The 18,688-nt window shown below is 37.0% G+C and overlaps 1 protein-coding gene across 1 annotated transcript in view; it reads left to right on the plus strand.

The window, feature by feature from the left end:
- The window catches only part of LOC127877377 (formin-J-like), a 70,781-nt gene that overhangs the window by 13,985 nt on the left and 38,108 nt on the right, over nucleotides 1–18,688 (plus strand). Inside the window, exon 3 of the mRNA XM_052423140.1 lies at nucleotides 7,047–7,549. Coding sequence (XP_052279100.1) covers nucleotides 7,090–7,549 — 460 coding nt within the window. The 5' untranslated portion in view covers nucleotides 7,047–7,089. The remainder of the gene's footprint in view (nucleotides 1–7,046; nucleotides 7,550–18,688) is intronic.

The raw sequence follows: 18,688 nt of genomic DNA on the forward strand, positions 1-18,688 counted from the left end.
GTCCGGTACGCAGCCTCCTCTGTCGCGGCTTTGTCCCTGTGCGTCTGCCCGTGCACCCTGAATGGCCCGTTCTTAGTGACCCACCGCTTGTATCTTACGCTATTAGCTGGCTCAGAATCAAACAGGATTGTTAGCGTTTTGAGAAGCTTCTCGTATACGAATGTCCATATTGAGCATCTTAATAATGTTTTTGTATTATGAACATGTAGACAAAAATATAGTTCAATCTGAACGTCTCAGTAATATAAAGTTTGTCTTCATGCAGCATAAATTGCGATTTGAAAGCACCGGTGAAAAAATCCCTTGTTTATGAAATCTGTGTCGCAAAAGCTATGGTCAACTTTCGGTATGTTACATCGCCTGTTATAAGAGCCGCATCATGTGAATATGGGTCTTATATCATATGCGGCTAGCATAATTCAAGACCAGCCTTCGCATTCACGCAGATGGTCTGGTAATGAGACCACGAAACATTGCATGACTTCATAGCGGACAAGTTAGCTCCCCAGTAGACTGCGGGTCTGTGCAGGCTGGTCTGTAGCTACGCTAGCCGCATATGGCTTGAGGCTCGTTTTTGCATGACGCGGATCATAAGCTATTCCTGACACATAAAAATAAGACGCATGCATGTAGGTACTTTCATGTTGAACATCTGTTATAATGCTTAAAATGCTTATCATTAATGATTTGTTTGACTGATTGTGCTTACTATGTCGCGGTTAAAGACATGTCAACTGTGTTCCAATAGTGCGCCCGTTTTTATATTAAAGGTATGGTCAAGGGATTGATTAAGTTAAGATTGGATAATTATAAAAACGGCAAAGTCCGCTTATTATTTCCCACATTCTTCGTCGGATTGCAGGCAGCTCTGCTTATAATGAGCCGCACACCTCTTCATTTAATATTGTGCAAATCGTAACACATTAGCAAAAGTTACATGAGTCTAAACAATGGATCTTACGCCCGACAGATTATAATAAGTTGTAAAAGGCGTTAATCAATAATAATGCCAAACAAATCTCCAAATAATAATTTATAGAATGGTGTGTTATTATCTGGTATCGTATTGGGAGTGTCGGACCGATTATGTCAAAAGGACACGCGAACATTAAAACCTCAAACGGTGATACGGGTATAGGTAAGTTACGCGAAGAGGAAAACCTTTAAACATTATACGGATATAGGTCCATGATTTAATGTGTGTTTACCATTATATTGACCACATCTGCGCTTTTTGATTTTGTGTCATTGCCAAAGTCTGATTCAGATCTGATTCAGATTAATCAGAATGGAGAGTGCCAAATATGTGATCGACCTAAGGGTGCGTCGGCAATTCATTTTCGCTTCTTGATCCGAAAGTCAGTACAACATTTAAAGTGTTAGATATTAAGTTGTTTAGTCATTAAAACTTTAATTCAATCGGGAAGTCTATTGACTATTTCCATTCACAATTTTCTTCAAGGAAATCGCCAAGGCTAGTCTCGATGTAGAAAATCGACCAATTTTCCCCCGAAACGAGCAATTACTAGATGTTCTTAATGATATACATATCATTTAAATACTGAATTGGGACGTGCCTTATAAATTAAAACAGCTTGATACAATAAAAGAAAAACATATTGACATTAAGTACCATATTGCTTCGTTTTAAATATAAAAGATATCTCGGTCAACAAGATACACTGTTTTCACCCATTTTTACGCTTTCCTAGCTTTGAAGTCCATGTTTATAGTATCTCTTTAGACCAGTGCCCTTGTGTCCTAAAATGATGTTGTGGTTCAAAGTTTGAAATATGTACACTGTAGGTCATTAATGAGCTGACATATCAAGTAATAAACTGTCTCTGACCGCTATTCAAACACAAGGAGGTTGACAGATCAAACAGCCCCCCTGCAGGCTCTACGTAATAAGGATGCAATTTAAACTCCATCTGCACGAGTACTTCTTACACGAGGAATTAACAGATATTTAATATACTAGGATTATATGTTTACATTATTAGAAACGAAACATAAAACAAGGGTGTTTATGTGACTCTATAGATTCTAGTCCCTAAACGTATTCAGATCACTTATAACTACCAACGCATTGCTGCGTAGTTAGACTCCGACGCTAACATGTACGATTACGCTTTCCTTTGATGACATTGCACCTGTATCAGAATGAGGTATCTTTTACTTTTGACCAAACAAATAATTGAGACTTAATCCTTCAGTATTATTTCAGGAATTCTTAGCGAATCCCCTATGTTATGTAATATTAAATGTGGATAATTCCCAACACGTTTAAGATGTCATATCTGTAGTATAAAATGCTGACGAATTTTGCAACTCTGCATTTGTTCTGTGCATGTCCGTCGTGATCCCATTTGAGTTTTCAAACATATTTAATTGTTATTTAAACGGTCAGCTTAACGAAAAGTCGTGTCGCAGATGTTTTTCGATAAAATGCAATATATAATTGAGTCGCGTTCTGAGAAAACAGGGCATACTGCATGTGCGTAAAGTGTCGTCCCAGATTAGCCTGTGCAGTCCGCACAGGCTAATCATGGACGACACTTTACGTTTTTATGATATTTTTCGTTTAAAGGAAGTCTATTCTAATCGAGAATCAAGTGAAGGCGGAAAGTGTCGTCCCTGATTAGCCTTTGCGGTCTGCACAGGCTAATGTGGGACGACACTTTACGCATATGCATTAAACCCAGTTTTCTCAGAACGCGACTCAATTGTAATGGGTTTCTGCCTGGGACACAGGGTAGGAAATTAAGTTGCTGTTACGATTAATACACATTAACAGTTAGTTACACATGTTAAAACACTTTTTAATTGTAGTATTGACATCCGTGTTACTCGTCAGATAAGTTAATAAAAGCGATCAAAACAAAAAAGAACAGTTTACAAACTTGTTTATTGTATTATCGACAGTTTAATGTCATTCGTCATAGAAGTAAATACAATCGATCGAAACAAAAATGAACGCAAAAATGTCAAACGTGACACAACAACAGTCTGAACCTGTCTGATTTTACTATTTAAATGTACATCATTATACAGATACTGCAACATATATATATATTATTACATTTATAACACTTATATGGTTGGTATATGCCAGCGTCTTTATCAACTTACATCCTGAGTGCTGACCATCTGGTATGGATACGACCAGTTTATAACAGACAGCAGGCAATCGAGGGGGTATATACTGTATACGAGACATTGTGATGTTTTTTCCGAACATTTTATCGGTCAATTGAAAACTCGATAGAACTTTCCGCAAATCACACAAACATTGTACTAGTATATCAAATAAATTCATCCCGGTAAATTTGGTATTGAATTAGCGCTATATTGATATTTGATCACAGATCGACGATTAAGTGTATGGACAATTCGAGTTAATATTCATGGTAACGGTTTTTATAAATTTTAACCTCGATCTAGGAAAACGGAGCTTTATGCATTTGCGTAATGTGCCATCCCAGATTAGCAAGTGCAGTCCGCACTTTCGTTTAAAGAATGTCTCTACTGAATAAAATTCCTTTTTAGCGGAATGTGTCGTCCAAGATTAGCCAGTGCGGACGGCACTGGCTAATCCGGAACAACACTTAACGCACATGCATTAAGCCCAGTTTTCATAGAAAATCCAATGTGTTTCTCAAATTAAAAGCACATGCAGTTTTACTTTTATCTGATGTTCCGTTGCCCGATATATGATGTTCCGTTTTCCGCTACATGATGTTCCGTTGCCCGCTATATGATGTTCCGTTGTCAGCTATATTATGTTCCGTTGCCCGCTATATGATGTTCCGTTACCCGCTATATGATGTACCGTTGCCCGCTATGTGATGATCCGTTGCCCTCTGAATGATGTTCCGTTGCCCGCGATATAATGTTCCGTTGTCCGCTACTTGATGTTCCGTTGTCCGCTATATGATGTTCCGTTGCCCGCGATATGATGTTCCGTTGCCAGCTATATTATGTTCCGTTGCCCGCGATATTATTCCAGTAATTATCCGTCATGGAATTATATCACATGTACATAAGTTTCTGAAATTGCTTATGTCCATACGTAACAGTACAGTGTTACTTAACTTGATCATTTAAATAAAGAATACCCTCTATAGAACTTGAATACATTAAACAATAATATAAACTAAAAGTTAGACATAAAAACAAGAAGTTTAACGTGAAAACAACTACCAGTAAACAATATAATTAGAGTTTTTGGAGGGCTCAATACAAATGTTTCTGCTTTCAAAATACCGATTACAAGTGATTATGCCGTATTTAAATGCAATATTTAAATATTTCAAATATATATAATTTTCAATTATTTCGATATATGCGTCACTCAACCTTATTATATACGTAAAACACGTTGTCAGGATAAGGCCATTTGATATGTCAGGTCGAATCATGTAGTTGATGTATCATTGATATCATTGGTGTATTTCTAAGGCACTTAGAGGCTATGGACTGGCTTCTTGGTGTATGTCTACAGTCAGGTGGGAACAGGTGCTTCAGAAATATCAACCAATTAACGTCCATCATCTTGGAACATACTCATAGATAGATTGTTTCTTCAGCCGTCTCCCTTATCATTGCGAGCTATTTCGACAAAGTAATTGCGTCCCTGTTACATATCTGGAAAAAATTAAGCAGTCATAAAATTGTCAATCCATTCATCACTGATATACTTATCGTTCTGGTCTGGAGTGTAACTTATGACTTTGTGGCTCCCCAGACATCGATGAATTATCAATCATCGGCTTATCTTCTACCTGGGGAATCCTGAACTCTAAGTGCCTGCCCGCGGACTCTCACCCGGTCCGCGTCTTCGATGGTCTGATATAGCAATTACAGACTCCGGTGGGGCGTCAAGGCTCAAAGGGAGACTCAAGTGCGCGGAGTTCCGTCGATGAAAGTTGCCTTTCGTCAGTCATGATAATGACCGTGATAATTGTATATCAACAATACTGAGACTCTGAATATGATATTTTCAGATTTTCAACTTCGCTCAAAATGGCTTAAAATCCGAATTGTAAAATTGCAATGGAGAGAAATACATTTATCTTTATGCCTAATGCATCATGGTGTGGGAAATATTTGTCAACATGCTTATTGATAGAGCATCATTCAAACATTCGGATGTGTATTTTGTATTCTTTTAATGGATAATCCTTGCTCTTGAAAATATCTGTTAATTATAAATGTTATACTAGTAAGTGCAACTAATTCAGTAAAAACATGTTACGCATAAACTCATAAGGCATTAACAATGAAATTAGCAACAAAAAAATATTCTATTAAGATGTAACACAAATGCGTCATTAAGCAAACAAATAATAACTCGATTTGCTATCAGGGATTTTTATCCTAAAATATTTGTTTTTATCACTTAATGACAACACAGAAAAAAAGCATAATCTGCTACGAGTCTGTCCAAGTCAGATTTTCATCCATATGTTTTGATAGAACGTAACTTAAGTGTGCATTTGTCGACCTTATCATGGAAACAATATCAACCCTCTACCAAATAATCTTACGAAAAAATCCCGATGATGTCAGATGTTTTTGTATTTTTTGTAATTTTATCTTTTGAAGCCTATTCTTTCCGAAAAGTTTTAAGAATATTTACATTTCATCGACTGTTCTTCGTTAAGCTATCTATTTAAGCATATTAACTTATTCAGTCAAAACTTACGGGGGGACAAACATTCAGTATCTCAGGTAATTAAAACACTGAGAAACACGATTCATATTTTAAATCAAATAACAAAATTTGCGGTCACGATAAATAATGGGTCGTTCAGATGAGATTTATTAGTCATGTACAAAATAACTGCATATAGTTGTGAGTGTTTGTAAATAAAAAAAAACATGGTTTTCTATGTTGTCTGTGGCTTTTGCAAAAAGATATTGTGGCACCGATGACTAACATTGAAGTTTGCTACGGACAAAAATAATGGACTGTAAACAAAAACATGAAGTTCACCGAATTGCTACACATTCACCGGTAGCTAGGAATGACCCTTGAAAAGTATCCAAGTCACTTTTCGTGTTTGCTCAGCGATTAAAAATTGTCGTTCTACGCTGTTGAAATGAGTTTAATATGAAAATACGACCTGATAAGGCCTGGTCATATATAGAAGAACTCGCTCCCTATTAACCTTTGTGCGACGATTGAGATATTATTACTGGAAGCTAATCAACTTTATTAAAACGGGGGTTCTCGCTAAAAGCAAGTTTACAAGATTAAATGTTAAATTTACAAAAGTGATTGAAGCTCATCTGTGTTATTATGACGATCTTCTCGTAAAATCAACTCTTAAGATGCATTTGTAAGCATATGATCCATGTCATCCGCAAATGGGTCTTAATGCCATAAGTGACCAGCTTAGCTTCAGACAAGCCTGCGGATCCGAACAGTCTGGTCAGGAGCTTAAATTTCTGATGAGGCCATGTAACTTTGTGTGACTTTAAAGTGGAAAATAAACTGCACAGGCTGGTCTGGGATACGAACTTTTTTTCATGATTTGACACATATGCAAAATTGTACAACTTTAACGATATAAATGATTTTAGCCCATTAAACCAACGTCCACTCATTAGGAAAATTAAGACCATATTCCAATTCATGAAGTTTTATACAAAGAAAAAGTAGTGCTTGAATATTGATGTCTTGTCGGTGGTAATATTGTGAACATTTGCACAAAATCGAAAACAACTATCCCTCTGATTTTTATGCCTACTGTATCTTCTTTAGCCTTTGGCATTTGTTAATTTAAGTATCGTATGCGATGGAAAGTTTAGTGCGAAATTCCTCGCTTAAGGCATCGTCAGTAGTTTTAGCTCCTTCAAAACATTAAATAATATGAAATTTATACCATTAATTGATAGTTGTTTACATACTGCTTTAAAATTACATTTGTGTAACTTGATAAGTGACTGGTGATTGGGTTTTGTCTGGAATTTGCATAAAGTAATCCGATATAGTCAAATTTAAAACGATGTTTATCAAGTTATTTATTTTCCTTTTACAGATCATCATTCAGTGAAGTGTGCTTCGTCAACAACACACCAGCCATGGAACATTCAGAAAGTGTATCGGACAGTGAGTTAGATTTCAATCGCGATGTTTTTGTCGAACGAGTAATTCATATTGCCCGCCGTACTGCAAAAGCAAGACGCTCGTCGGTTGGCTGTTTAAGCTCCAGTGCATCGACCAATCATAGATCGCGTTACATACCAGCGCAAACTATCATTGACTTGATCAAAGCGCCTTCAGTACAAACGTATACAGCGATTAAGAAAAAGATCGACAAGACCAAAAATGAACCGGGTTGGATTTTAGAGTTTTTAAATAAAGATGGTTTGGATTTACTATTCGAAAGTTTGGAGCAATTATGTAACTCTGGCCATGCAAATTTCGTGAATGTAATTCTACAAGCATCCTGTGCCAAGTGCGTGCTTACAATTATGGATTCGACGTTAAGTTTGGATTATATTATAGAAAATAAGGATTTAATTAAAAAGATCTCGTCTGGTAAGTTGTTTATTTTATTTTCTGATATATTTTACAGTTCTTTTGAACTTACAATAAACATGACTAAAATTGGACTTCTACAATTATGGGTGTCATTATTTTTCTGACATTCATGTTGTACTACAATTGAAATTTTTCCTTACATGTATTATCATATGTTCTGGCATTAAGCAACACCAAATGATGCCATGCCATGTTATGTGCAGTAGAACTGGAAATTTACTAAGCATGTATTATTGTCAGAGTGCATGTATCCATAGAAACAGAAAATCACGTCGTTATTGATTACTGTAGGGACTATAAATATATTTTCCAGACGGCATTGTGCACATCGCTTGGTTAATCTTTTCTGAGCAAAATCATATATCAGTGTCCGATACCAAACCAAACTAACGCCTCCTTGCTTTTTTAAAAGAATACATGAACTGAATTATTATATCTAATAAATTCATTGCGATTGATCAGACTTTCTAACGGCGTTATTTTCATACTGGGTTAGTGCTGTTTAACTACATTATTACATCCACATGACGGACGGGTGACAGGCTACACTTAACTAATTGTTTCCTTGACTGGTGGTCCAGATTCTGACAATCGAGTTCGACGCAAATACGACTATATGTCATATGCCATTCACCAAGACAGGACTTTATTGCACTATATGATGAGGCGTCTGGACGGAAATAGACGTGTATCATGTGTACTAGTATTTCAATACCAAAGCGTTTTATATTTGCATTTTGGATACGAGATAAGTTGAAACTGCAACTATGACTTGTTTAAATAAATAGCGACGCCCATTAACATTGCCTCATCCGAATCTCCTGCTATATGATACTCGTCTAAGATATAATGTTATGCATTTACATGTATATACATGTTTCGTATGAATATTTATTAAGTACATGTGCTTATTTGATGTGAAAATGTCAAACCCCAACACACGACGTTGTTATAAATGTATTAGATAACTAATAGAAGTATTTCACGCGTAATTTACTAAAGGGATTGTTATGATCTAAACTTAAATGAGATTAACGATTAACCCTTTGCATGCTGGGAAATTTGTCGTCTGCTAAAATGTTGTCTGCTAGATTTCTAAGATTAGCATTTTCTTCGATTTTTTTCAAAGAATACTATCAGAATAGCAAACAGTTTGGATCCAGATGAGACGCCACGTTTTGTGGCGTCTCATCTGGATCCAAACTGTTTGCAAAGGCCTTCAAAATTCGGTTCCAGCACTGAAAGGATTAACGACCATATAAGTAGTTCAGACCTCTTTCTTCATATAATCGGTCAGAAGACAATGTGGCTCCGAGTCAGTGTAAACGTTACGGCATCATCAATTAACAAAATCACATTACTGGACTAAATCTTATAGCAAAGTTGCGTTAATCTAACATTAAAAAACGCAATTGCAAATGTAATTAGTCGAGTGAATGATTTGATTAAGGTTTTATATGTGAATGTTAATCGAAATACAGACATGGCAGCTCAAAGGTGTCGTGAAACCACACATCGGTCATAGACCGTTAGTATAGACTTAATGAGGTTTAAAAAAAAGGTCCCTGTTTAATAAACATGCTTGCCTTAAGATAACATATTAGTTTAATATTTTAGAAGATTTCAACGCCTACAAGAATTTACATTTGATCATTTAAATTTCATATTTAAACTTGCACAAGTAAAGCCTCTATAAAGTCACCCGAAACAAACTATATAACAAAGTGGGTATCGAAATACGTTTAGGGTGTATATCTTAATATAATCATTAATTTGATCGTAGTACATAAATGCATTGTTATACAAAGTAGTCAAAATCATAAAACCATATGACAAGATCAGCGAAGCGTACGTGATTTGAAAAGGATTGGATTTGAAATCTGAATGTATACCTATCCTATATACAGCGCGTCAGTTTTGACAATGTCGCTCATTCAAAAGGGCCATCTGATATTAGAACCGGGGTTTTACTGATCTGTCCTGCTTCATGCAGGCTCCAAAAATTGAGGAAAGTTTTATTCAGGGTGAAATCTTGCCCTAGCATGTTTTATAACGACATTATATGATCCCATCGCGGTTCTACACGGAAAAGTCAAACACACGCTCTCAGAGTATATATGAACTGTATGACCTCAATGCCTACGTTCGTGTAAAATAAAAAACTTGCCAAAATGGTTCTTTATACGAATACTAAGTGTTAATCGATGTTAGTAAACTTAACATGTATTAATTTGCTCAAATACTGCGAAACAGAAAATGCAAATATGGTCTTAGGTTGTGATCGATTGGCCCACCAACTTGAATTTCAATGAACAGCAGTAGTGGATCTACAAACCTCGGATACAATTATAAAAATATGATACACAAGTGAAATGATTGAACAAACAATGACATGATAGAATTGGAGCATTACAATGTCACGCATGTTTACCGTCCTACAAGAGCTGTATCTATTCAAAGGTTAGTTTCATTAAACTCAAGAACCGTCTCAGTTTGATGAATACAATGTGTGAACACCGCAAAGCGGCCACTACAGAAAGCGTTAAAACGCGAAGTACGCATGGCTTAACCGACGTCCCATGGTGTGAGAATCTAACTGTGGACTGAAAATGAGGTTACTAACGTATTCCAAATGTTTACCATCGAGAACTTAGATTGACATGCAAACATAACAGTGTGTACTTTAGCCCATGTAAAGTTTTTGATTGAACACTAGGTTCGTACTTCGTAGTTATGCAAATAAGCGTCATATGATAGCTGGTGGTAAAGCCGATGGACGGGGGACTTTATGCTTGATGCACATAATGTGCACATATACAACAAAAATACACACATTCGCAAGTCAATGAGCTCTAATTTTTTATGCAGCTGATTGCAATAGTCGTGCCAGTTTTCGTTGTTTTACCTCAGATGCTTGAGACACACGTGCGAGTAGTTAATTTCATTGTGTTAACTTCGGATACGTTATGCTTTTGATATGAATATTTGCATTTGGTGGTTTTCTCATTGATACCATGACAACATTGAAATACTAATGTATGTTATCCCGTTAAGGAGGTATGGGTACTTTCTTCTTGGGGGTGTTTCGGAAACCCCTCCCAGGTCATAAAAATTAAAACAAGCACGTACTTACTATAATTTCCCATATCTGAAAGAGTGCCCCTAATTGACACTCATGTATTCAGGTGAAAGGTCGCCGGACACAGACTATGTGACAAGATGATGCATAACTTTGTTGTCTCATGACCATGTTGCGCAACCGCGTGTATTTACTGACAGCTGAAACTGAGCGACTGTCCCCAAAACTGCGACAGCAACAGTCGCATGGGAGGAACCGTTTCAATAGCGGAGTCTTGAATATTTAATGCTGGCTTAAGTGATCGCTGGGATATTAGCACACAATGTCATTTTAGCTAAGTCAGACTAACACGCCCTAAGATAGATAATACGCTTGTAGCAATTGATTGAAACTTAAGACTATCACATTTCTTTTCTTTGTTCAAGAAACATTTAAGAACAATTTCCGATTGAAATAGAGTGGAAATTAGCGGTACTTAGCGGCGCCATAGTATTTTGATATGTATATATAAGATTGCGTCTAAAAATCAGAAATAGAAATGGTAAACAATTTGTCGCGATTTCAATAACGTTATTTTTTATCATTAATGAAATTAATACCTGCATATCTGCAATTATCATTCGTTAACGGCTATGATATGTTGATGATGACTACCGTAGGCCTCTTATCAGAGCGGTGGATCGAAGCCAACGGGTCGGCCAATAGCCACGCCTGATTGATTTCAATTGTTTGACAGTCCGCCCATTACAGATAGCCTGATGGTCAGTGATACTGCCATGAACCATGACGCGTGACCACCGAGATAACATCGCCTCTGAATGTGATCTTAAATCAACATAAGTGGTTAATGAAGATTGTGAACCCCTTTTCACGCCCCACAAGATGTTTGGAAATCCGCCCACTGACCGTTGCTCCATAACGGATAGATCGATCATGAATGGGTCCAATACCATGACCACTGGACCAAATGAGTTACCCAATCATCCTCACATTGTGAAAACGGGGTTTAATGCATGTGCAAAATCGACACTTTCTGTCTAAACAGAACTTTCGCTAAGAAGAGACTTACCTTAAACGAAACAAGAATAAACGCAAAGTGTCGTCACTGCTTAGCCTGCGCGGACTGCACAGACTAATCTGGGTCGACATTATACGCACGTACTTAAATCCCCGTTTTCCCAGAGCGAGGCTCAAATATATCTTAATAGGTCACACACTGATGTATGACAATGCTCAGTAGTAAGCTTCGTAGCAATCATGATTTATACACGTAGATTCGAACTATAATCATTCTCATTTTTTGGCAACTTGCGAATTATATGACGCGTTACTTCTTTGATTTCTACTCAATTCAGGAACCCATTATTTACAAATACTGTTCGATATGACCCAATCGTAGTTGTTTTCATAACGCATAGATTGCGTGAAGTTGAATGAGAAATTAAATAAAATCATCAATGGACTGTGTAAAATAGCATCACAGCCTATCGTTATAACGTGGACATGGGTTGTAATCACGCAAACAAGCAAAAGGAATGCGGTATCGATTGCAGACGAGATTTATCGAATGTCATTTTGTTTCTATGACGCTATAAACAACAACATGTCATTCATTGATAATGAAAATGTGGTAATAAAACGAACACATTAGGTTCTCTGTTCTCCATCTCAAAATAGAAAAGTACCTAATTAAATTTCAATTACTATTCGGGTTCACTGCGCCGTTGCTACCATACCCGCAAATTCGTAATGATTATGTAAATGGCTTTTTACAAATGAGGCATTGTGCTGAAAACTGAAAGAAAACTCATTATTACGTCAAACACTTTTGACCAATCGAAATCCTCACCGGATAGTGATCTGATGCTTAAAATATGTTGAATATTTGCATAGTAAACTCGCTAAGTCAAAGATCGATTGTGAATGATTAAAGACAAAAGTCGTTGCCGAGAGCGGTCATCGTGATCAAGCAAAAATGCGGGTCGCCCGATGTCGACATATATTATCAACTGTAAACAAGTCACAGGCTGACATATACTTTTCACTTTACTTCTGTTTAGCCCTGAAATAAATGTAATATAGGTCAATCCTTGACCTAATGGCACTCAAATAATAAAACTGGACGGCATATTCCTTTCTGGTTTTTTTTAAGGAACATTGGTTAAAAGTATTGATAAGAATATCTCTTGCAACGATGAAAACCCGCTGATCGTCTCAGACAAGGTCCATTGTGTCTTACGGCCACTAATCTCCGGTTGATCTTGTGCTATAAATCGGGTTTTTTGTTTTCTACCCGAGCCCACAAAGGGGCCGTGTAATTAACGTGTAAACACTGCTCATTACTATCTTGTCATTATAAAAGCATTCATTGTTTTGCTGAGTTCGCATATGCGCGCGTATGAATGAGCTAACATTGAGCACAACAATGGCAGTTTTGTAACGCACATGTCTTATCGGACTAGACTGATGATACGTGCCCCAAAACCAACGCGTTCATGTTTCAAATTGCTTGCAAAAAACTAGCGGCATATTACTTCCATTTGAGTAAATGGGGCATGCGTATACTTAATAGCTGCAGTTTTCAGTGTGTGGCCCAGATGATTCATAATTTTATCAAGGTAGTACTTGTCGAGCGCGGCACTTGGTGGGCAGCGAGTGAAGGGCGGGGGCTGCCCCAGTGAGGCTGAGAGGATGCCACTGCTGCCGGGGAACATCAAACGCCGTCGTTTATCCGTAATCTACTCAGACCGAATGACGTAGATCGGAATACGGGGGCCTAGGATGGGTCCAGCGGTTGCGTAATTGTTATGTATATGCTCCGTTTTACAAATACCTCCCGGCAGGTCATCCACTAATGACCGTTTTGCAGATGTTCATTACTGCTCCTTGCCGAACAAGGGTTTCGCGTTATCGTGTACAATCTTAAATGTTGTAAATTGTGTTAACAATACGGATGACACTTGTTAAATAAGATCGTGCTGAATCAGACGCTGAAGGTTAATTGGAATACGTAATATTAACACCTCGCCGCCTGTCTTGACGGCTCACGTTACCTGGGGACAGTGGTCAAACTTAGCAGTGGGCATGCAGTGACCAGTTAATCAGTGAAGCAAATTGCTCATTTAACATAAATTCATTTATAAACTGGTCAAGTCTTGAGAAACTTATTTCGCTGCACCTGTTATAAAAGTTTGCTTATGAATAAAAATAAAGATATGCGGTTAGAAAGGACTTGATTCATCACTTTCGCTTACAGCATTTGCATACTTTAATTGTTTTGTTTATTTGTACTGACATTTTTCTCCTGGGTCATGCCAAACAGTGATTTGATCAAATCGAATTACAATACAACTACTTAGAAACCTTTTAGATCAAAGTATTACATGCAAATTGATGAATTCACATTTAACGACGTTTAACAACAGACAACCTCAAAGCGCCGTTTATGTAAATGGGAATGCAAGTTAACCGCAACTGTTGGACCATCCCAATTGAAATTCCCACATTCTCTCTGGAATGTATACCAGTCTGACCACCTTCACCTTCCAAATGATGTACGAACAAATTTAAATGTATACCTAAACTATCCTAAATGTATGATTTCAACCGGAACGAAGTATTTACACGGTACGCCGATAAACAAATCAAGTTATGCAAATACGGACCCGCTCTGTGACAATGATCCGAAAGGAAATGCGGCTTAATGCTTGACAATATCAGACAATACTGGTTAAATATGTGGCCGCGCATTTGATCGCTGCTTTTCACGTTAAAAAAAGCAAAAAACGCGGTTTTCGCGCTAGTAGCTTCGCGACAATGCCTCGTTATTCATCAACCTGTCCGGGACTAATGTATTGTTGTAAACCATTTGGTGTGCAAATGAGTTGATGTACGCAAACCATTCACCGCACGTGACACTTCTGTTAAATATGTGTATACAAGTAGAGTATTTGCAATATTCTCACGTTTCACCTGCCTGTAAACAGGCAGAAATAGGAGATTTACTTCGAAACGTTGGCGATTTACTTAGAATTGTGTCTTTTTTAAATAATTTATCCTGTCATTTTTGACAAAACCATAAAAAAAATGCTGTAACTGTCCTCATTATGTTATTTTAATGTTGTTGTTGTTTTTTTTTTAAGAGGGGGGGGGGGGGGGTGCGTGTCAATCTAGATGTTATAATGTAATTGAAATAAAAATGCATTATTAACAGGATTGTACAAAACATATCTCAACTTTTCCTTTTTCATCTATTTCACACACACACACAAAGCAACAGCTTTGTATACGGATATTCGTTGAAAGTATTTGGCTTCAACTACTTTGGAGAGAGAGATTATCCTAATCATATCTCCTCCTCTCCAAATATGCTCTCTCACAATGTTTGTTATTAAGACCTTCGCTTGAACCATCGCCGATGTCATACCCATCCGTTTTCACTAATGGAGCTAAGCTTTTGTACTCTTCTCCATTAAACGTAATATCAGGGTACAGGCTATCTTTTTAATAACGATTAAGATCAGTAGTTAGCAACACATTTTCAATTATTCCATACTGTATTGCTCTCATTTTCCTTCAACATATCTAACTAATTGAAAATCAAGATTTCCTTATTCACCGATTTATCAAGAGTGTACAATAGACTCCGGCATGTTGAATACTCTGTACAAACAAGAAGCGGTTGCGAATAAAGCCCTGCTATCATTTACAAAGATACGGCTTCCTGCGTAGTTATCTATTCAATAAAATACAATGTAATGAAATAGCCCTTCTTTTGGTTCTATATAATTTGCCGACCTGGTACATCTCTCTTGCTATTGTTGGACGTATACACTGGGTTATATATCGCACTTTCGTAGTGTCGTCAACTGATTTGTAGTCATGAAAGATCATTAACACGAATCGTCCTTGAAAAGCCAGATTGGCCTACCTGCTAACCTTGCACATACGTATGGGTGTGACTTTTTTAGAGTTTTCAGTGGTTAATTTTGTATCCCACGGATGTATCTCTCATACTTCGTACGCCAAAACAGACTTTCGTTCGCCAAAGTTTGAATTTCTTCCAGGACAGCGATGTGCAATTACATGGCAACAGTGTAATCAAATTCTCAAATACTTAGTATTCATTTTGTTGAGTCTTTTTTTTCATTAAAAGCAGTAATATATTTCCGTGTTTTATTTGTTTAAAAAACTTTAGGACTGCCCTCTTAACAGATTGTGCCAAACGTAATAATAAGCATTGCAACATTCGTAAAATACCATACGCAAACTTAGTAAAAACTGAACGTTCTATATGCTAATCGCTCTTAGTTTTTCGACATTTAATTAAGGACACGCCTTAATTCAAGCCGTACTCGATCATTCCCGCTTTCATCCGGGCTCTCCCACTCGCTTCATAAATGTTTCAACGTATTTCACTTATTTTACTCTACTAGTTGATGAAGTCCATATTCATGTATGCGCGACCATGCCGAGCTGCCACATGTGGTCTGTATTTACACAATCATTTATATTCAAATGTTTTGTTGTAAATGGCAATGGCGAAAATTCTAACTGTTAACAAATACACTGTTTCTCATGTATGTACAATTAACTACTTATCTTGACATTCCGTAACGCTGAATTACATATAATAGTCGTTGAGCATGTAAGGGTTAATGTATGAGTATCTCGAAGCAAAGACTAATAGTTCCAAAATGATGTAAATAAAAAATATTTAATCGCCCCATTGGTGCAAAAAGGTACCATGTGCATTCTAATTTAAATATCACATGGCACCTTTTTGCACCAAGGGGGGGGGAGCGAATTATGATTTAAAATCACATGCAATAATGAACTCGTATATTACAAAAAAAAACTCGTGTTATATGTTATACAATGTGAGATTGAAGGTTACAACCCGAACACGGATTCTTGCAGAGTAATTCATTATGATAATAAAACTTATTACAATCGTTGAAACTTTGATGGATTTTATGTGTATATGTTCTATAATGTTTGAAATGTGTGTTGTTGTTTTTCTTTATTTTATTGATCAATCCAGTATTGACACAGTCTCGGTTTCTTGTTCCAAATATTAATCATACGTATCTTACTTGCATACGATATATCAATTTAAAACATACCTTCACATATTTGGTTTCCGTATTCAACGGCTGAATTCGAAAAATAAAGCATCATTTAATTAACTTGTGCGATACAACACCGGAACAAATCTGACAGTCGTTATATGCCCTATATCTCGGCGACCTTTCACAGAACACGTGTACTGAGTAGTTAGGATGACACAAGTTATAAGCTTTCAGAGGCGATGAGTCTTGTTTTTTACCCATTTATGCCTAGTGGACTCTCCCATCCTTCTAAATTGGATCAATTCATTTCCAAAATTAGGGATGTCTTGTATATGTTTTTCTATATTTAGAATATTTCTTACAGAAATTCACTTTAAGCAAACAGCGTAGACCCTGATGAGACGTCGCATGATGCGGCGTCTCATCGTCTCATCTGGGTCTACGCTGTTTGCCAAGGCCTTTTTTTAGACGCTAGGCATAAATGGGTTAAAGCTTTTTGAACACGTTACCTGAATAAAAAATGCGAAAGTAAAACCACGTGTACGAAAATACAGATTGAATTGAATTGATTGCCCTAAAATATGTTTTAAATAAAATGTGGTTTACTTGTTCGTGCAAATAGTTGGAGGTGAAAACTCGTTGAGCTGTTAGATCTCTTGAAGATCATGAAGGTCATAATAATAATGTGCAATTTTCATAATGTGGACTTGTTGAACAATCAATTAACCCTTTGCATGCTGGGAATTTGTCGTTCGCAAAAATGTCGTCTGCTTAATTTCTAAAATTAGCATTTTATTCGATTTTTGTCAAAGAATACTATAAGAATAGCAAACAGTTTGGATCCTGATGAGACGAAACGTTAATGCTTGTCTTTCACATTGACTACGATGTTCATGTTGCTTGCTGATTAGACCCAAAAGATCACCGATTTGATCGGGCCCTATGTCTGTAATTCGACTTCTGTGACTTGATTTTGCTTGACTTGTTACGTTTGCGTATTACGAAATTAAACGAAGTAAGGCTAGAACAATCGAAACCATTTACGTTGTTATTTAACGCAACACCATAACACATCGACCGTTCAGCGCTATCGATAACTGTGATGATAGATCATGCATTATTTATCGTCCTAAGTTAATGTAGTCTAAACTACGAACGTTCACGAGTGAAATTGTAAAAGCTGTGTTTTCTTGCGAAATCATGCGTTTGTTGTTGGTGGTTACTTCGCCGTTATACCTAATTGTGAATAAATGTGAATAAATGTTAAAATATTTTGAACATATCTTTATGTTCTCTAGCAATATATTACTGAATTCTTCTGTTTCATCTAGCCAAGGATGCGTGTGTCTGTGTGTGTTCATATAGAATAGTATGTTATATCGTATGTTCATGAGGGATTGGCCTGCTAGTTTTGCATGGTTCATATATCAGCATAATAAACGACATTGCTGGTAGACATAATATGATAAATATATCTAAATGTCTACTCAAATCCATATTAAACCTTGATGAATATAGCCTTTCATTGGCTTTGCACTCGACACAATTTGTAATATACCTGTGCATGAGCTAGTGCAGTGAGCCTTGCAGGACCAAGAGTCGCGCTGTGCAAACAAACAGACACGTCGAGATAAGATATTCCACCCCTGTGGTGTCAATGTAAACATATTTAACAAGTGTTTCGTCTTAAAATACTTAACTTGCTATTGATCACCATGCGAATAGCAAAAAAAAACGACCAATATTCTCAATACGCGACTTAGTATCAGACACTGATGTGATTTTTTTTCGAAGCCCACGCAGAACTCCAATTTCCACATGTACGCGTTAGTGAGGCACTGATAAACGATCAAATACAAACCAATATTCGTGAATGAAATAGCATTTTGAATGGTCCATCTCTAGAGGTTTAGAGATGCCTACATGCCGCTGCTGCCTCTTGGTAACCGGGCTGCGTATAACCCTTACACCCATCGGCGGTTGTTC

The sequence above is a fragment of the Dreissena polymorpha genome, chromosome 4, assembly GCF_020536995.1.
Source record: "Dreissena polymorpha isolate Duluth1 chromosome 4, UMN_Dpol_1.0, whole genome shotgun sequence".
NCBI lineage: Eukaryota > Metazoa > Mollusca > Bivalvia > Myida > Dreissenidae > Dreissena > Dreissena polymorpha.